Raw genomic sequence first — 21907 nt, forward strand, 5'->3', positions numbered from 1 at the left:
AACAAGCAGAGCAGGGTTGGAGCCTGGTCCTGTGCCAGGAGGTTCTAAGCCTCTGGAACAGGCTGAATCTTAAAGGCATTTCCCTGGTGGTACACCTGGCAGGATCTTTAAACACCAGGGTAGATGCGCTCAGCAGACTGTGCCTCGTGGACCACAAATGGCAGGTACACCTAGAGTTGGTGCAGAGCATCTTCAAACAATTGGAAGAACCCTGGCTCCATCTTTTTGCCACCGCTGATAACGCACAATGCCCACTCTTTTGTGCATTGGAGTTCCCAAGAATGCGCTCTCTCTCTCTCAGAGTTGCATTACGCATGGAGTGAAGCACAGGAATAGTGTACGCCTTTTTTGCCACTACCTCTCCTGCCAGAGTTCTAAAAAAGAACAACCGCCCCCCAAGTCACCCTAGTGGCTCCGGATTAGGCCTTCAGAATGTGGTATCAGGAACTTCTGAACTTGCGCATCCGTCCTCCGATCAGGCTGCCATCTTAGGCGGATCTGTGGCAGCAGCAGGACTGGGTCTTTCACCCAAGCCCTGCGCAACCTGCACTCCATGCGTGGAGATGGGGCAGCAACAGTTAATCTTCTTTGAGATTCCTCCCTGAAGTTGTCACCTTTGAAGCAGAGTGCTCTTCCACAAAATCTGTGTATGTTGGGTGCTGGGATAATTTTGTGGCTTGGTATGGTACATGCCAGACATACCTGTTGCAGGCCTTTTGGATGTTTAATTAATTTTGTTTTTGGCCAAGCCAGGACCTGTGTTCGGCATTGTTAAAGGTTATTTGTTGGCCCGTTAACGTTTGTCGGACCAGACCTCCTAGGTCAAATCACCAGTTGTGATGAGAAGACAATAGTTTGTAAGAAAAATTTTACTTACCCTAAAAGCATCTGTTCATGGCATGTTGTGCTGTAGATTCACATGCTGTGCATACTCCTTTCATCTAGTGTTGGGCTCAGACATGTGTAACTTGGTTTTGTTGAAAGAAGTCAGTCAAGGGGTGTGGCGACTACACCTATCGTAGGTAATGCATCTGCTCAATAGTTAGATGGTTTGTTTTTTTTTGCACGGAGGGCAAAGATGTAGATGGAACAGAAAGATACAGAAAAGATGACCATGTGAAGTAAAGGATTAGGATCATCTGCAACAGACTCAAGGCGACAGGGAAGGAGAGTGGGTGCATGTGAATCTACAGCACTACATGCCATGAACAGATGCTTACTCGGTTAGCAAATCTTTGTTTGTGGCATGTGTAGCTGTAGATACACATGCTGTGCATGGACTGTAAAGCAGTCCTCCCAAAAGCGTTAGCTTAGTCTGAGGATATTGCAGAAGACTGGAATTGTGTAGGTGGAACAGCCTGGCCAACTCCATCTTGTTGTCTAGCCAGGACATCCACACAGTAGTGGTATATATTTCCTTAGAAAGCCATAGAAGCTCCTTTCTTGTGAGAAAACCAATCAATAAGGAAATAGATCAGGTTGTTGACGTTTCGATCTTGGTGGTGTATGCATCCGTTTGACCATCTTCAGCACGATGAAATAGACTGTTGTATGACCCGTTTGAGCATTCTATGGGGAATGAGCAGAATCTGTATATGAGTAAAATCTTCCTGGTCATTTGCACTGTAAAAGAAGCTATTGAAGAGCTCTTTGACTTGGTATATGGCCCAACAAATTGTAAGGTTCTAGTGGAGTTTTCGCTAATATTCGTGCTTGCAACCGTCAAGCAAGAAGCGGGGCGCTACTCAATTGACAAGCAATGGCTATGCCCCTGGGGCTGTTGCAAACCTGGAGGGCAGCACTTTGAACTGATAATGCTGTGCAGTCACCACAGGAATCTTTGATGGAGTAGATGGAAGGGAATATGGAAATAGGCATCCTTCAAGTTGAGGGCGGTCATGAAGTCACCTTTCCGCAAAAGAGGGATGATATCCTTAAGTGTGACCATTTGAAAATGTTGTGACAGGACGTGATTATTGAGGGTCTGGAGGTAGAGTATGGGTCTGAGGGAGCCATCCTTTTTGAGGATCAAAAAGTACAGGGAGCACACCCCTTTGCTGCAGAGTTGCAGCAGGACTAGCTGTATGCCCCTCTTTGCAAGTAGCGCGTGCATCTCCTCTACGAGCAGACACTGGTGTGCTGTGGCCAATTTGTGTGCGCGCAGGGGAACGTTTAGTGAGTTCTACACAGCACCCCTCCCTTATGATGTCTAAAACCCATCGCTTGGAGGGGATTGCCTTCCTGTGGGACAGGAACCCCTGCAACCAGCCCCCAACAGGTTTTGCATGGTAGGGGGAAGGAAGAGTATGTCACTGTTTTGGGGTGGTGGCTCCTTTGGAAGATACCCCTTGACCCTACCTCTGCCATTGTTCCCCTTATACCCTTTCCCTTTAGAAACCCCATAAAGGGGTTTTGTTGCTGTTGTCTGGTGAAAGTGTTGGACGTCTTCGGCATTGCAGCTGCTTTGGCTGTGTCACAGTACTGTGGGTGACAAAAGGAGTCGCGGGTAGTTGATGGCTGTAGTGCGCCCATGGCTTTAGCTGTGCCAGTATCCTTCTGGATTTTTTCGAGCATCTCATTGACCTATGGGCCAAAGAGATGAAAGATGATTGTCTAAGGCACATTAGGGAGGTGCTGTACCTCTGGTTTAAAACTGGAGACACGTAGCCATACATGGCAGGGAAGCAAGAGAATAGATTTAATGCTGTGCACAGCGGTGTCTGCGGCATTCAGAGCGCAGCAAATGTTAATTTTATTGATGATTTTCTCCTTCGTCACCAATTCATGCCCTGTTTGTGGTATTGTTCTGGGAGATGTTGGATAAGATCCTCCATCTGATCCAATTTGGCTCAATCATACCAGGAAAGCAAGCCAATAGAGTTCGCAATGCGACACTGATTGGCAGATTTCGCTGCAACGCGCTTGTCAGCCACATCTTTTTTCTTGCTCTCTTGGTCTAAATGCCCCCAGTACACTCTCTTCCTGGCTGTGTGAACCACCAGTAAATCGGGGGTAATTGCCCCCCTGATGTAGGGGGTGGTCTTATAGAGAATCCTTAAACATCTTGTTAACCCATGGTGTGATGACTGGCCTTCACGGGCTCCTTGAAGTTGCCCCCAGCAGGTTTTACCATGCTCTTCAACATGGTTAAGTACTGAAGGGACCTCTGAGTGGAGGAGAGGGTTTCCAGAAGGAAATGATCTACCTCAGGCTGAATGTGCAGCTCATCCTTGTGAAAAGCTGCTGCCTTGTGTAGTACCTCATGTCGAACGTGCAGCACAGCCTTGTGAAAAGCAGCTGCCCTGTGTAGTACCTCATGGTAGGAGGTTGTGTTGTCAGGTGGAGAGGGTTTGGCCGGATGCAAATCCGGGTCAGTGTCTGCTAGATAATCTACCTGCTAGTCATCCCAAGGGTCAGGAGTCTGGGGATCATATGGTGGGTCGTAGGGAGACCATTGGTTGTCCCCACTGCCTGAATGTAAAACTCCTTGTGGTGAATATGGATAGGGTCCACAGGCAGCAAAGGGGAGGTAGGACTCAGAGGTGGTGGAGGTAGCCTAGGGTAGCCAACCTTTTCTGTAATAAGAGAACTTATGTTCAGTGAAAATCATCCCAAGCTACTAAATTAGTCCTGTAATTATGACAACAATCAGATAAGATTACAGCAGTGGTTACCCTATGCAAGTTTACATGCATTAGACACATCAGTGCTTCAGGCAGGGAGGCCAGCAGTAATGAAAAAAAAGACGTTGCCAGTATGGAATGACTTTAAATACGTAATACATAACAACCATATTTGCAGTACCTGCAGCAGCACCAAGGTAATACGTCTCCCCAACCCCACATGATTTACCTCTCGGTATCAAATTTAAATATATTTTGGAAATGCACCTATTTTTCTCCAAACATCAGCTAGTGAGTTCTGAAAATATACCCATTTTCCTCTCTATTACACTTCTTCTATATGTAATAAAAATATATTAATTCTGCCAAAGGTTTCTGACATAATAGGCAGGACTGCAAACAGGAAAGCTACATGGAGGTAGTTGGAGAGTTACCAGATGCTCAGGAGGTATTTGTTGGAGAAGCCTGGACCAGGCAGTAACAATGCCTCTGTCCTGGCACCAAGGCTTTTTTGGCATTGAAGGAGGGTTGAGGGCCTCCTCAAAGGTTAGCCTTCTCTTGAGAGAGGGATGGAGTCCTTGGATAGTTGGACAGGCTTAGCCAGAAACTGGCTTATGCCCTGCTGAATGTGGATACTCTACTAATCGGCATCGAGATGTTTCTGAAGTCATTGAAGGATGGCTGGTCGAGCTCCTCAATGATGGCCCGGATGGAACTGAAGAAGGTTGGTGCCCTGAAGTGTATTTCAGTTCTGAAGTTTTCGGATTTGGCACTGAAGTGGGGGTCAATGTAAATTGGGCGAGGTTTCGAAGTGGATTATGGCACAGAGGGTAACTAGGGCGTAGTGTCGGGCTCAGTAATTCGTCGCAGACCATGATACAGTGGCAGCCTGGAGCCATTGGATGAGGCATGGGATGAGGCATGGGAGCTCCAATCTGGTGCTGCTGAAGGATGACAGATAGCGGTACCCACTGTGGTCCTCAGCAACGGGCGCTGAGCCAATGGGGGCTCCTTCAGCTTCGCACCATTGAAGCAGAGGCAATGCATTGCGCCCTACGGTTTTTTTGCCAAATGGCAGACACGGCACTGCATTGCTCTCAGTGGTCTGGGAACAGGCACAAGTTAGAGACTTCGTGCAAGTATGTCCTGTGGTACTTAGAATGGCAAGTTGGGTAGAACTGAAAAGCAGTCCTTTTCATCATGTGGACATTCTCAGCTGTCAAAGAGATGGGAGTCGAGGGAGGCAACGCCCCGATGTAGAGAGTTCATCGACCGCAAGACAGAGTCAAAGCAACACCTGACGGCGGAAACCAACAAACAGCAGGATTGTTTCGACTGACGAGGGACGGTGTTGAAGGCCTAGCGAGAACACGCAGTGTCAAACCGGAGCTTCCGTATACGGCTGAACGAGACGCTGGAGAAAAGCAATCTATCAACCCGATGCCCGTGTGCATTACCTATGATTAGGCTATCAGGTTTTAGTATTAAACCTATAATAATTGATAAAACCCCACCGAAAGGAAAATAGCTATCACCGGTGTAAACACCTTTGCAACCACAAACTAAGTGCCATTCAAAGAAACGAAAAGATTAGTGAAAGTTATTTTTATTTCTTCCTTAAGGGGCCAATACAATGTAACTTTGTTATACAGGTAGCATCAAGAAAGACTGGCCTAACATTATTCTGCTTGAGATTTATTGTTTAGATATGTCACTAAAACACGGTCTCTTCTTCCTTCTGCTTTTTTCAGTTTTCTAGTTTTTGATCTAAAGATGCAGTGTTTAGAAGTATCTTTTAGGTCTTATGTAGTTATTTTATAAACTCTAGAGAATTGGGAAATATCAAGATCATATTTGAAATTTAGGCTACATTTGATTTCACAGATAGGTAAAATGCCTGGTTTCATAAGAATCTTTCCTAATATGTAGCATCACATTTACCCACAGACCGAGAATGGTTGAAATCCTTTGATACATCAGCCCCCTTTTCTAGTGAGTCCCTTACCTCAAAGGCAAATTTCAAACATTGTGTATTATATTTGTGTACAAAGTTTTGATTTTGAAATGCAATAAAATATGTTTTTGATTATCATAGTGAGTCAGTATTGATTGTAAGTGAATTGCCAAACACCCCAGTCTTTCAATATTCATATATAGTGACAGGTAATATGTGAAAAGAATGTTGTCACCAAGCACCTCAGATAGTGGTGAAAACATGGAACACAGTGTCACTTGGAATGCTGCTGAAAAAGGTCCCTACCAAGTTCAATAAAGATTGGAGTGATATTGTTTGTATTTGCAGTAAAGCAACTACGTATATGAAAAAGTTGTATGATGGCCTGTCAAAATCGATACCCGAGCTGAAGTGCTTCCCTGTAAGAGATCCTTGTCTCTTGCTAGATGATATGCTGAAAGCATCTTTAACATTTTCAGAGTTAATGAAGAATGTTATTGACTTTGTAGTCCATTCTGGTGCAGTAAAAATGTATTTGGCCCTCGTATACCCTGTGCACACGCTACCTATACACATGCACTATCAGTGCAGAAAGCAAGCAATAATTAAAATTGAATAAAAATTCCATAATCACCAGAAAAACACTTTTTTCTGTTTTTAACGGCACAAAAATGTGTAACCACTGATAACCACTTTTCTTAAGGTATTGAAAAAACTCCACCAGAATTTACCAAAAATAGAAACTGAAAACAGGAAAGCCTACCTATGATACGTGCATTCACCACATCTCATGACTCGAAGAGACTTCTTTGAATGAAAACTAGTTGCACACGCGCGAGCCCAACACTACATGGAAGCAGCATGCACAGCATGTTTACCTACAGCTACACATGCCATGAACTATATGTTTCTGCCCAAGTACTGTGGAATACCAAAGTAGGACTTAAATCTGGCTCTTATTTTACTCATGAACCAATGCACGGTTGTCCATTGCTCCTCCTCAACTTAACATCCGCAAGTTGGGTGAGCGAGCTTCAGGCTATCTTGGTTCAGCCCCCTTATAGCACCTTTTCCCACACAGACAAACTGATGTTAAGGACTTAAGTAGCATTCCTACTCTTTCACGAAAGATAAGCCATGAACTCCTATGACCTTTTTTGATGCTGTGCCTCATCCCTCGATTCAGAATAAAATCTCAGTTGCTTGAACTCCAAAAGAGCACTGAGGTTTTACTTTGACCATAGTAAGGAACATTTAGTGAACAATCAGCTCTTCTTGGGGTTATCTGTCGGAAAGAAGGGCAAAGCAGTGCGGAAATGGACCACTGCACAATGGATTATACTCTTTGTTAATAGGCAGGCTTCAGAAGGTCTGAAGGTTCATTCAAGATGCGGTCTCCGGGGGGGTCATTAGGTGATTTGTCCGAGGTGCGCTTTGACGAAGGTGTGACTACAAGACCCTCTACCCCTGCAGATCAGGAGGCAAAATTCTGCATAAAAGTAAAATACTACGCGTCAGTGATTAACCGTATGTATTATGTGTTAGGTGTATACACAGTAGGGGTGTACCTCATTAATTCCTAATTATAGGTTTGCTCAGGAGTGGCAAGCACGGGGCTAGTCCTCGTGTGGTCCTAAAGAAGAGCTTTGAGGGGACAGCTCAAAACATGTCGACCCAATACTAGGGAATCTATACTCATAGTTAGACTTTCCCTATTATTAACCCCTTATTTTAGTCATACTAACTAGGGGCAGGAATAAAATATTAGCCCACTAATTAGGTATTTTTAACTTTTTGTTTTTCCACTCCACTTTCACTGCACTACACATTTTCCACAACTTAGTGCTCCTACATAGTTCCGCAAGTCACAGCACGCCTCAATCCGCAGCAGATTGATAGGACCCCAATGATGAAGCATGCCACCTAGGAGAAACCCTGGTGGGTGAAGGGGCTCTAGAAAATAATTTCTCTTTCTGGAAAGAGGATTTTCATACATGTTCAGTGAAAACCCTGTTCTTTCCCACGGTTAGGTTTTTATTCTGCTATTCCAGATTTTGTGAAACTTCATTCAACCAATACCAAGACTGCTACCATTGTATTGGCACGCTGCGTGCTGGTACTGGATATCTGGCAGCCACTGTGTGGGTACCACTGGACAAGTTCACGAAGCACTACTGCCTTGACAGTTTGGTCTGTTGGGATGGGGATTTTGCCCATCTGCTTCTGCAGGACTTTTTAGTCTGAACAATCGCACAGACCCACCACGGTGGGAGGTACTGCATTAATATCTATACACAAGGCGAGGAATCTGCATTATCCATCAGAAGAACTTTCCTGTGAGATGTGTAATGGCTTATTTGGCATAACAGTTTGCAAAGTTTTCAAGTTAATCTGGCAAGTAACATTTGGCTTATATGGAATTCAGGAGTTAAGTAAGCATGTTTCATGCACCCATCCCTGAAGAAGTCTGTGAAAGATTCAGGGCTAAAAAATACTCTTAATTATCGTCTTCTTCTGGTTGAAGTCCCAAAACTGTAGATTTATTCAAACTACGCCAATCTGTTTTGTTCTCAGGAGGGTGCCAGCAATATACCTTTAGGGTGAAGTGAATTTGTTTTAGAAATTCCTGACAAATACATCAAGTTATTTAACTTGGTAATGCTTATTTTTGATGGATATTCTAACTGCAGATTCATTACCTTTAGAAAATTCCCCAGGCACCAGACTGGATCTGGAAGCATTTTCAACAATACTCAAAGTGTGCCACTAAGTGGCATTAACTGGCTCGGCAACACCCTATATATTAGGGGGCAGAGCCACATATAAGTGCCACCCTGCATTCCGATATCAGTTTCTTTGTTTCAGAGCATAATACAATTGTTGGCAGCAATGTGCAGAACTCTAACTTGGAACATTTTCCGATGAGAACAAGAGGCCACTCTACAGAACGGGAGGTGAAGAGGGCAATGAGGAATCTGCATTGAATAGAGTATCTACCAGAATGAGAATTATGTAAATGAAGTAACTCGTTCTTCTGCTAAATACTTCAAACAGCAGGTTCCTTTCCTTTCAAATAGATACTAAAGCAGGTTCTCCCAAAAGGTGGAAGGTCTGTGGAATAGGCGAAATATCCTTCCCATGAACATGTGCACAGACGGCCACTTCACAGCCTGGCAGATGTCATGGACAGGCACTCCCAATGCCAACACAGTAGTAGCAGCCTTAGCCCTAGTGGAATAAGCACTCACGTTTTTCCCAGAGGCTGCTGTTTGGCCAGTATGTAGCACATCTTAATTCAGAGGACTATCCATCTTAAAAGGTCCACTTCTGCACACACTTCACCTTTCTCCGCACCAGAGAAACCCACAAAAAGCTGATCGTCCTTGGTACTATCAATGTTAAAGCTTGAAGCTCCTTTGGAGTCTCTCCTCCTCTTTCAAAGACATTTCAAAGAGTAAGGGGGAGCAAAGAAAACTGGGAGAGTGATGGATTGCCCACCATAGAAAGGATTCATGACTTTTTGCAAAATTGCCCCACCCAAGTCCTCAGCACCAGTTTGGTTGGAAAAGGGGGTGGTGTAGGGCGGTTACACCAATAGTGCCTGAAGTTCGCTCACGTGACAAACTGGACAGGTTGCAAGGAGGAAGACAGTCATTTAAGTAAGACGACCCAATGAGCAGCTATGCATTCAAGACCAAGTTAAGGTTTCACTGTGGCATCACAAACGATTTCGGAGGAAACGTGTGTCAAACCTTTAATAAACCTCATCCCAACAGATGATTTAAACATGAATAGTTTGTCTGGCAAATGCAAAAAAGGATAACAAATAACCTTTTAATGTAGTTCCCATTACAAGGCCTTGCTGATCCAAAGACATAACAAGCTATAAAGCATCAAACAGTTTCGCGTGGAAAAGGGTCTGTCTTGCGGACTCCACAATAAGCCATACATTTGTCCCAGATCCTGGCATAAATGGACATTGTAAAAGGGCACCAAAGCTTTGGGTGGCAGATCAAATGCAGCCAACTACTGCCGCTCATTCTCATTGCATGGAGGAGTAAATTGTGCAGGTGTGGGTGGTGGGCCATGTCCTGTTGCTGTGACAGAAGATCTTCCTGCAGTGGTTGCCTGATTGGAGGGTACATGTTAATTGCCACAAGTTCTGGGTACCACACTCTCTTGGCCCAATCCAGAACTAGGATGACTTGGCCTGATTGGTTCTGATATTTTTCAGAACAGGCATGAGAGCCTAGCCCAGGAAGGCATACATAAGACCCATGTTCCATTCTAACTGCAGCGCATCTCCTAGCGAGCGCCTTCTTGAGATCTCAATCGTGCAAAACGTGTAATACTGTGGGTTCGAAGGTGGCAAAAAGATCTACCCAGGGTACCCCCCACTGCCGGAAGATGTCCTGGGCCACCTCGGGATGTAGAGGCCATTTATGATTTGCAAGATGCCCCGGCTGAGCTTCTCTGCTGTAGTATTCTAGGGTCCTGCCAGGTGGTTCATGCTCAGGGAAATGCCTTGATCGTCCATCCAACTCAAGGCGCGCAAAGCTTCTTGGCCTAGGACCCCACTTCGCCTACTCATTGCAGTACCACATGGTGGTGTTGTCCATGAGAATCTGCTCCAGCCTCCCCTTTATGCATGACGGGAAGGCCTTCAACACCAGACAAATGTCCTGAAACCCCAACAGACTGATATGGAGCCAGGTTTCTGCCAGAGACCAAAGTCCTCTGATCTCTACCTCCTAAAGGCCGCCTCCCCAACCAGGCAGTGAAGAGTTGGTCAGCTCTAAGTGGGCAAGGAGAGGGGCCTGTTACCAGTCGAAATACGGTCAAGCAGCCACCACTGCAGACCATGCGCATCCACAGTCTGAATGACATCTGACAGGTCTACTTGGTGCAGGGTCCATTAGAACTTCGAATTCCACTGCAGAGCCTGCATATGCCACCTGGCATAGTCAACAAATAGGAGGCTAAAAGGCCAAGATGCCTCAGAGCTGCCCTCAGACCGAACCAGGTCAGAGATTGAAACATCAGAGCTATAGTCTGAATGTTCTGAACTTGTGGCATCAGAGGGAAGACCATGAACTGCACTATATCCAGGAGAGTTCCAATAAAGGTAACCTCTGCGAATGAGTCCGGTGCAACTTCAGCTCATTAATAGTAAACCTAAATGATGGCGAGAAGTTTGTCCTTGTCAGAAGGTGGTCTACAACTTACTGTGATGAACACACCTTCAACAGCCAGTCATCAAGGTGGGTGAAAACCGATTTCTTGACCTCTGAAGATGAGCTGCGTTCACTGACATTACTTTAGTGAACACTCGAGGGGCACTTAAGAGGCTGAAAGGGAGCACGGCAAACTGGAAATGCTCTTGACCTAACTTGAACCACAAGTAACATCGGTGGGACTGCAGGATGTGTATATGAAAATACAAATTCTGCAGGTGCAAGAACACTATCTAATCATTCGGGTCCAGAGCAGACAGAATCTGGGCCAACGTGAGCATTTTGAACTTTTCAATCCTGAGGAAGGCATTCAGAGAACAATCTGAGATGTGTGAAGGCCCCCAAACTTCTTTGTGTATGAGGAAATAGCAAGAGTATCAACCCTCCACTATTTCTGAGTCCGGAACCCTCTCTATGGTTCCTTTGGACAGAAACACTCACACCTCTTGCAACAGAATTGATAGGTGTTCCTCTAAGATTCGTGCAAAGGCCCTTCTCTCTTTGAAACATTAGAAGGCAGAATCAGCTTTTTCACCATGCAGGGGGTAAGCCATTGGAAGTCTTACCCAATAGAGACGCCTGTATGTCTGTAGAGAATCCAGTAGCAAGCATCCATGCATGGCGATGGAGCACCACATTAGTGCAAACTGCCCTTCCCAGACAATCCAAAGTATCAAGGGCAGGCTGAATCACTTACTGAGCCATCTTGAAGCCATGCACAGATGTCTTACGGTTTTCTGGGACAACGAGTAATTCTCACTGGTCATGGCCCACATGGCATGCATTTATCTGCCCAACAAACTGTATTGTACCGATTGACCTCAATGTTAGGCTAGCCAAAGAGACCATCTATTTGCCAAATCCCTCAATCCTCTTATACTCCCTATTCCAGAGAGTGATGGGGAATGCGTTTGGGTTCAATTTGCTGGTTGAGGCCTGTATAACCAGGCTCTCAGATGCAGGATGTTTAGTGAGGAAATCAGGGTCACAAGGCACCGATCTGTGATGTCTAGCCAGCTGCATTTTCACTGGTGGGCAGGAAAAAGGTTATGACTAGGTGCCAGTTAAGGTATCAGTGAGTGCCTCATTGAACAGAAACAAGGGCTCCGATCTGGGAGGCCCAGACTAATATTTCCACAATAACATTTGTCTGAACCTCAATAAAGGGCGGTTGTAGGTTCAAGACCTCAGCTGCATATTGAATTATCATAGCAAAAGAAGCACTCTCATGCTTTGGAGGTCCACATGGTGATCCCAGACCTGAATCAGGGAAAATATCAAGCCCACTAGCCTCTTGTAAGTCAATGTAAAAAGTGTATTTATCATAACTAGGGGGTAAAATATTCCCATAACCACCGCCATCATCATCATCAGTGTGTGGTGGCAACCTCTGGTCAGAGTCTGAGCCAAAAACCATAATGGAGCGTCTAAGGGCATGCCTGCTCTAATAGTTGCATAGGATTAGAATCTGGCTGGGATGGTGACTGGTTGAGCTGTAGTTGTTTTGTAGCACAACATCGGTTGAGATCATGATGAACACAATTCAGGGTCCGACATTGGAACCAGTGCCGGATCCTGCTCAGGCCCCATCTGTACCGACATCGGTAAGGGAGGTACTCGCACAGGTCTTGGAGCCAGGGTGAATGTCTGTACTACAGTCAAGGTCGTCACATGGAGCCATGGACAGATCCCCAGCGGTAACCTGACTACGGGCCCCTGCGGGACATTGGTGACCGGTGGCACACCTGAGAGCCGAAAGAGTGCCAAATATTTGCAAAATCACCTCCTTAAAAGTTTTGATATGCTGCAGCGTCACCAATGGCCCAGGAAATTCGGGGCACACTAGGACCAACTTAGGATTCTGCTCCACAACTGGAGATCAGGGGAGGGGGGATGAGACCTACTGACATTGTGATGCCCTCGTACCGTCGCTTTAGATAGAGAATGGTGGGATGGGGTCAAGTCCTGCTTGCCACTGATTTTGTTTGGACTTCAACTCACCAGAAGACTATGACTGCAAATTAAACCCTTGGAGCAACATCCTCAGGAGCAGGGCCACGCTCTCAACTTGGAGCAAGGTTAGGATTCATGCGAAGTCCGTGACTACTTCTTGTGCACAGTAATGTACAGCTTTGGTGCTCGGGCCACATATTGCCTTTAGGTGCATAAGGGTGTACTCTTCACATGACCGAAAGTTGTATCCTGAGTCCAAACATGAGAGACTCACCTCATGCAGGTTTATGCCTAACATTTATTTTCTACAGTCACACCATAGTTTGAAACCTGTAATCTTAGGAGTGGACATCACACATTAGCACAGTCTTTAGGAGTCATTAGAGGCTGGTGAAACATCAGAGCAGAGTTCCGGATTAAAGAAAGGTAAAGGTAAAGAAAGAAAGTGATAGAAGTTAGCACAAAGGTGTGGCACTTGTATGCTGCTCTACTCTTATTTCTGGAGCTGTACAGAGAGCATGCAGAGCTGCACAGCGCCACCTAGTAGTGAATGTGATTACTGCTGAAAAACTTGCAAATCCAATCTGGTGCTTGGGAAAAGCGAGGAATCTGCGGTTAGATGTATCCATCAGAAAGTGATCCTAGATGCACACTTTTTAAATGCGTCAAACCGGTCTTCATGCCAGGGCTGACAAATTAATTTCTGTAGGTTACCTAAGCAGACTAAAGTGAGTCATCTGCGTTTACATGGTCTCCTTGTTAAGGAAGCACTGGATTTCCAGTGCCATGAGGCAACAAAGGTGATGAATGCTGAACTTAAGAAGAAATCATAACAATCTTCACATAGGCCCTTTTAACCAAGCTAACTCTTCAGAAGGTGATTAAAATCTCCCCTGATTGCTAATATGACATCTGAACAGTTGAAATGTACTCAAAGAGAATGAAGGTAGATGTCCGACAATTCACATATAAGGAACATCTCTGAACCACATCTCTCTTGTCGGGCTTGGGAGCAAAGAAAACACCCTTTAGGATGCACACCATAATTCCAAAGGCATTCAACTTGAATATATGCTTCCACCCTACAAGTATACAATATTTGTTTTCATGTTCTATTATATGTAAATATATTGTCCCATCCTCCAGAACCAGGCATGATGGGAAAATAGTAATGCTGACTTCTCCTTGTTCCAAACGTTTTAATAGCATGTGTAATAATTCCCAAGGGAATTTTTTCTTTTTTAATGTTTGAAGAGGTTTCTGAGGATACCACCACCAAAGTAATAATCAAAAATGTATTACTGTTATCCATGGTGATCACACATTATTAAGAATGACAACAAGGCAATTCAGGTAACGGGGAGGTGAGACAACACCAGAGCGGTTACTGATGAGTGTCTGAGCAGAGGACGGGAGCCATCAGATAGGCTCAAATAACACAGAAAAACTTTGGACTTGGAGAACATAGAAACATACCCAACTCTGCTATGGTCAGTGGCTCTAATTTGTGTGCCCTGTTTATTAATGTTTAGCTCTCTTTAGATCAATGTACTGTAGAAGATCTATTTTCCCTTCCCAAAGGTGGATACGATTCATATACCTCTTTAGAGAAAAGAAAATCACGCCTGAGAAATTAAAAAACACTCCTATCCCAGACCTTTATAGTTTTTGAAAAATGTCACAACTTAAGATATCATGGCAATGTGGACATTCAGTATATTGGCCGTCCAGATATATTGCCACAGCACAAATGAATATATTTGCTAAAAAAATCACAAATAAAGTGAAATTATGAGGACAAAACAGAAATGAAAACCCACTGAAATTAACCAGTTCTGGTTAGTTCCACAATCCATAACTCGTACAATAGCCCCGAAAACCATAACCCTCACCAAATGAAATGCTTGTGACTTCACCCTGGATATGACAGGCGAGTTTACAAATGTCAAATATTCTTACAGATGAGATTTCAAATCAGATTACCATTAATACTATGAATGAGAAGTCTATGAATGTAGTATTTATTGATTTCAGTATTGTGTTATTTAATTTAACATCATAATCTTCTGGACCCCTCGCAGTCAGGCTTTCGTGCTGGATACAGTACGGAGTCTGCCTTAACAGAGGTAACAGACTCGATCAGGTCACTGTTAGATGAGGGAACCGCTACAATGCTAGTCCTTTTAGATCTGTCGGCAGCCTGTGACACCATCTCTCACAGAATTCTTTTAGATAAACTGCGAGAGATTGGTGTCACAGGGATGGCATTAGAGTGGCTGCAGAGTTTTTTTATCGGATAGATCTCAATGTGTACAATTGGACACCTTCATATCCCAGACCACAATTGTGGACAAGGGTGTACCTCAGGGCTCCATACTAAGCCCCACCCTGTTCAATATCTATGTGTCATCTCTGGCCACCGTCATCAAATCCTGTGGGTTCCAAACCATCTCCTCTGCGGACGACACTCAGGTGATAGTCCCCATAGAGAAGGACCCCAGGGTGACCAGAGATGGATTTAAGATCTGCATGCTAAAAATAGCCACATGGATGAAAAACAACTTCCTGCAGCTTAATTCCAACAAAACTGAGATCTTATTGTTTGGGAAAGCTGAGGACTTATGGACTGAGGAGTGGTGGCCAGGGGAACTAGGAGAAGCTCCCACCCCTAAATAAATGGGTGAGAAATCTGGTCATTATAATGGATAACAGCCTTTCAATGGAGGAGCATGTTAAGATTCTATCAGGCAAGTGTTTTGGACTGATGAGCACGCTAAAAAACATTTTCCCTTGGATTCCTCTTTCCACCAGAAGGGTCCTTTTACAGGCGCTTCTAGTCAGCAGACTAGATTATGGAAACGCTTTATTAGCAGGGATGAGGGAGGACCTGCTCTCAAGGCTACAAGTCATTCAAAATACAGCGGCACGTTTAGCATTGAACATGCCAGCACGAACTCCATCCCTACCTCTACTGAGAGTATGACATTGGCTTCCTATAAAGAAAAGAGCAGTTTTCAAACTTCTATGCTTAGTTTTCAAAGCACTTTATGGGATGGGACCTAGATACCTAACTAAGAAATTAGAATGGTATACCCCGGCCCGTCAGCTAAGATCCAGTGGGAAAATGCTCCTCCGAACTCGGAGAATTTAAAAAGTGAAGATGGGAGGCCGCGCTTTTTCCTACTTGGCCCCCAAGTACTGGAATTCGCTGCCAGAGGACCTGCGGACATGTCCCACTCTGATTCTCTTCAAGAAACACCTTAAGACCTGGCTATTTTAAATGAGTGATTTTTGCATTAGGCTGCCTGCTTCCGGGGCGCCGAGAGATGCCCATGGGGATGATTTGTGCGCTATATAAATAATAATAATAATGACAGTGCACTTGAACCTGTTGCGCCTTATTGAAATTAATACAGCGACGTCATACTTATTCCATCTGATGAATTGTATTGCATTGCATTTGGTGCTCAAGTTATGATATGCTTGGGTGTTGTGCTTTGTGGAGCATATCACAACTGGCATATTTCTGTGGTTTTGTTCCGTAACAATAACTTCACTTTAACAGCGCTTTCTTAATTGAATTTCAGAGTTTCTTTTTTTAAACATACATTTAGGTTTTATTACCAGTTCTAACCACAATTTTTATTTATTTATGCTATTCTTCTTTAAAGTTATTCCTTCCCCCTCTGCACATGGCCTTCTGCAATGAACAGCAGGAGATGGAAACAGGAGCTGGCCTCACAGGCAACAAAACTTAGTGACACAGTGAACAAGCGAGCTCTGTAAATTGATTATGATCCACTTGAGAGTATTAGTAAGTTACCTGTGGCAAGGCCCTGATGGATGTGATTCCCTGGTCCGAACGGTTGGACTCCATTTTGTAACTTTTATTCCGAGGCACTATATTCAAGCACATCAGTAGGGAAAGGTCTCTGTGAAATCCCTCCACTGAGACAGATTTTCTAATAGCTGGCGCAGTTGATAAGACCAGTCCCACGGGCCAGAACTGGTTGATCACACTTTCCGTCCACACTTTGTCTATTGAGCGACCCGAGGAGGGCTGAGGAACTCTAACAGGTGATACAGGAACAGAAGAAAAAGGTGCTCCAAACTCATCACTGGTGTTGTCAAGTTCCATCTCTGCTAAGGCCTCCATTTTCTCCTGTAGTGAAAACACAAAAATGAGTTCAATTTACAGTATTTACTGACTAGACTTCCCTCTACGGATGTGGAGGAAGACTCATAATTAAAATGTATACTTAACACTTTTATTAACCTCTTAAAAGCAGATGATTGATCTTTTTGTGTCTGGTACTCACAAAACCACTGGTTTGTGCCATGTGTAGAAAAAATGGAAAATGTACAGGTGTTTTTCTGAAAGAGAACTGCGCGTGCATAGATCAAACTAACCACATATTGGTGTTCACTGCTTGCACACTGGCACTGATGAGGGAGAGAGGCTTGCCTGTACACAACAGCAGGCTTAATTCACGAAGGGGTGGACATACTGGTGTGCTCATCTTGGCCATTCGTTCTTCAGGGTACCACAGGCTAGGTGTGTAAAGGTGCAAAAAGCATGGATAACATCTGACCGGTTGCCTGCTTTGCAGAGACCCATAGTAGCTTATTATACAATTGTTTACACCATATGTTTTTGCCATTTGTACGTCGTTCATTTTTAAGGCAATACTACTAACAATTATTAGCTCTCAACTTATCAACCTCGGAAGCAGAACAGATTAAGCTCGCTTTGCCAGGATGTCAGCTGCATGCTCTTTATTCACTGAGCAGTCTTGCTATGTTAGCGTGGCTATATATCTTTCCATTACCGTCGATTAAGAAGTAAGGGAATGATAAAAATGCATGTCAGAAAATAGACCTTCAAAGGCCAGGCCTCTGACATAAGTTGCATGAAGGTTGATGGGCCACTCAATTTAGGATGTCCTCATCTTTCCAGCCATACGGGTGATAGCAGCCAATGATAAACCAGATATGAAATCGAAGACTTATATTTAATTTTCCTTAGATGACAGGGCCTAACATTACTTTGCTTACCATACATATATATACATGTATATCCTGGCCTTCGCTGAAAGTATTATCTCCACCTCTGACTTAATCTACTATATTCCAGCCTTTTGCTCTAGGATAGTCTTTTTCTGGCCCACATGGCTAAGGTAGTAGATCTTTCATTACATGGTTCGAGTGTGTAAAAGGTCCTCAGACAAAAATCTATTGCCTGCTTGGAAGAATTCCAGAGAACCAACTGGAACTGGACATTGTGGACTTGAAATGAGAGTTGTGGAACCCCATCTACAGCTGTGAAAGTTTAACTGGAGTCTGTGGAGCAATTTTTGAAGAACTTGTGGAACAACATTTTATTGGGGAAGAATTTCATTTCTCCAGGACTGGGATAACCTGACCAGCTTTTGTCAAAAAGACAACCTCAGCAACTCAACTTTGTGATTTTTACCACTAAAAGTTATTTTGAGGGATGCTGGGAGGCTGAGGGGTAAGCACGATGGCTGCACCCATTGAATCTGACCCTGTGGAGCTCTTGCTTGGCATAGCATGCAAGCCTATCCTACTGAAGGCTTACAATCGCTGGAAAAGTTCACAAGTCTATGAGGGTAAAAATATTCAGCGTGACAGACCACGCACTTCTATATGGCCACACTGCATAAGCCAAGCTACCAAGGGTTACCCAGGGATCCTCAGCTGTGTTCACCTTTCACTCATAGCTCACATTAAGACTACGGCATTGCTATCCCGGTTTCCTATTATTTTCATTTATATAACTCACTAGCTGGTGTTTATGGAGCTTTATTTTATAGCTCCTAGGATTATATCTCAGCTAAGTTTCTTATTCACATTAAAGAATGAAAAGGTTACATTTATCTTAGAATCCTGTAATACAAACGCCCAAGTTTCTGAATCCTTCAAAGCGTCATGCACATACCAATCCCCAACAAACTTGTCGAGAATCTCTTCCCATAAGCTGCTTAGGAGCAATTACACTTCTCCACTACTGGTTTAATTAAATGTGTCGCATGTTTAGAAAAACTCCCAGGCTGTAACCCGGGAATTCTTCATGTATTTTTAAAAAAATATAAAAACATTGAAATAACTTTAATAAAGTAGACCTGCCATCTCATTCTGGCCTTTTCAAACCTGACCTTAACAGTTCACTGGAGTGCTTTAAGCCCCACTACTCAGAAGGTTTCTTATATGTTCGTTTTATAACTTATTATTGATTTTGCAATAAAAAAAAACATTACAGAAACTTGTGCCTTAAGTCAGTACGTTACATCCCCAAGTACCAATAGAATAAACAGATTTTTTTCTTGCTGGTATGCTATTCATCTCTCACAAGTAACAATTGAGCCACATGGTCTAACACTAACCTAGGGCTCCATTGACCTGAATCCAGGGATTCCAAATTTTCTTTTATTTCTTTTGCACCTATTGGGCTTTGTACACCAGCTTCTCCAGTATGGTGCACTGGTTCATTCTACTAGTCCACTCGGTGATTCTGGGGGCGCAGGCCTCACAGCAGTGGCATGCAAGGTCCCTCTTTACTAACAAGCAGCCAAAAGGTATTAGGGCTTGAGTGGTGCGTGGCCCCCACTAGGGTGTCCATGATGCCCAGCAGAACTTATTTTATGGTCTTATTCCAGGTGGCTCCCACAGCTCTAACCAAGGCTCCATTCACAACATGCCAATAAACGAATAACTGGGTACTCCCAAATAGTGTGATAAAAGGTGCCTGGCGAGAAGGCACTCCAGCACCATTGGCATGACCCATCTGCCATAACCAAGAGGGGAAATAGTAGAATTGATGAATATATTTAAACTGGAGGAGGCAAAAGCGCAGAGATCGGCAATTGCATGGGTGCATTCCTCGGCGCGTATGTGTTTTACTCAGAGTGAGAATATATTATATGCCTCACTGGAGTGGAGGATGGGTCAAATGTGAATTTATGTAGTTAAACTAAGTAACCTTGGGCGTGGTTTGGCAAGCCTAACATGGCGGACGTGTGATGAGTGAGGTCCGTCCAACCCACCGACTATCCGACATTTATCCTAACTCCTTTGCATTCTGAAATGTAGTGGTGACCATCCATCAATGCTGCACTGACTCTGCAATCGCCCTGAGAGATATTTGTGAGCCTGCAGAGATCCCGAGTGGCGTGATCGAACGGCACTGGGAGAGAGGCCTGGCTGCTAGCGGTGGAGCCGGGGAGTCGCATTTGGGACCACCGGAGACGGTTGGGGACGTGCGGCATACAGGGCCCGCCCATCGACACAAGATCAAGTTGGAGAGTCTTACTGGTGGCGGAGGACCTGGCTGGCCGGCGTGAGTGCTGGGCGCGGCTCTGTGGTTCTGCTGCCGGGCCCGGGACACAGTCTGAGGCGGAGATTCGGCAGCAGGTGGTGGTGCTGGGGGGTTACCACACGTTCTTTTTCCCCCCTCCTCACCTGGGCTCGGCGGGGGCCAGTGAGAATCCCACATCGGCAGTCGGGCGGGCCGCGTGGGGCTGGTCTGCTGACTGGGGGGCACCTTCATCTTTCTGGGGAGTTGGTGGGGGATCGGCGGCTGAGTCGGGCCGCGGGGGCAGAGCTCCAACGGATTTAGTTCGGCTTCTGCTCCCCCCCTGTGCTGGGCCATTCGAGGGGCCAGCTTGGATGGTGGATGGCGGACCGGAGTCCCCAAGAGTACCTTCCTCCTGAGTGTGTGCTACTGGTGGGGGACCGGCGGCGAAGTCGAGCCACGAGGGGGAGGCTGCGGAATTAGCGGACTGGCCTTTTGCACTTGCGTTTCCCCACCACCCCCAGAGTTGTGTCGGGATCGAGGGGGTGCCCACATCGGCGGTCGATCGGGCCGCGTGGGCTCACATTGGGCCGCAGGGACTGGTAGTTATTCCTACGCCAGGTGGAACTGTATGGCAGAAGTGCCTGCGAGCCTCATTGCTCCGACTATAGAGACCGGGTCTTAGCAGTTGAGTTGAATTTACTTACGGACCTGGGGTCCCTGGAGAGGTGGGGCCCCACAAAGGTCTGAGAGGCTGGGTGGATTTGTAGTGTCTGCTGGCCAGATCCCATTCGGCGGCCTGGTCGGACCGCGGGAGCTAGCGGTATTCGCGCCTGTGCCCTACCCGGCTCATCCTGGTACTGTGCGGGGGCATCAGGGGCAGATATGAGAAGGGGGGTGGCGGATCGAACCAGCAGGGTCCCATCGACAAGTTCACGGATCCGGGGATGGCGGCTGGGGCCTCCGGGGGCCCACCGGGAGCTATATCAGACAATGCAGCCCTCCTGGCTGCTATCACCCAGTCCAGGGACATGTTGGACGCAAAAATTGGGGCAATTGGTGCGGACGTCATATTGTCTAGGCAGGATCTGCGTACAGCGGTGACCCGTATCACTGAGGCTGAGTCCCGGATTTCGGGGGTGGAGGACGATGTCACGGTATTAAAGCAGAAGGTTGCTAAGATGGAGATAGTCCAGAAGGGCCTTGCACTTCAAGTAGAGGACGCAGAAGGGAGGGCTCGACGCAACAACCTTCGGTTTGTCGGTTTTCCGGAGGGCTGCGAAGAGGGCAACACGGAACGATTCTTGACGCAATGGCTGGAGAGCTACCTTCCCCCTGAGGCCATGTCCCGGTGTTTTGTTTTGGAGCGGGCTCACAGAGCATTGGTGCAGAAACCCCCGGTGGGGGCTCGCCCGCGGCCAATTAATCGCCAAATTGTTAAATTACCTTGACCGGGACTCTATCCTGAAGCAAGCTAGGGCACAGGAATCCCTACATTATAATAATGCCCGTATTCTTATATTTCCTGACTACACAAGACTAGTTCAGCAGCAGCGTCAATCATTCACGGCGGCGAAGGCCCGCTTGCGAGACCTTAAGCTCCGGTATGCCCTGCTCTAGCCGGCGCGTCTTAGGGTGGTATTCTGCTCCCGCACCCATTTCTTTGAGACCCCGGAGGAAGTGTTCAAGTGGACAGACGAGACGGTGCGGGTGAGGCCGCACACCCCGCCAGAAAGAGAGTCTGACTCGTCATCGGGCGAGGCGGCTCGGAAGAGCCCTCGGGCCCGCATCAGAAAAGCAGCAGGAGATCTAGATCCCGCGATGCTCCCGG

The 21907-nt window shown here is 45.7% G+C and overlaps 1 protein-coding gene across 3 annotated transcripts in view; it reads right to left on the reverse strand.

Moving 5' to 3' along the window:
• MYO19 (myosin XIX) overlaps positions 1-21907 on the reverse strand; it is a 349059-nt gene that overhangs the window by 9001 nt on the left and 318151 nt on the right. For all 3 annotated transcript variants that reach the window (XM_085649443.1, XM_085649445.1, XM_085649444.1), the window contains exon 23: positions 16588-16926. In XM_085649443.1, coding sequence (XP_085505569.1) covers positions 16588-16926 — 339 coding nt within the window. The remainder of the gene's footprint in view (positions 1-16587; positions 16927-21907) is intronic.

The sequence above is a fragment of the Triturus cristatus genome, chromosome 3_2 (genome assembly GCF_964204655.1).
Source record: "Triturus cristatus chromosome 3_2, aTriCri1.1, whole genome shotgun sequence".
NCBI classification, from domain to species: Eukaryota; Metazoa; Chordata; class Amphibia; order Caudata; family Salamandridae; genus Triturus; species Triturus cristatus.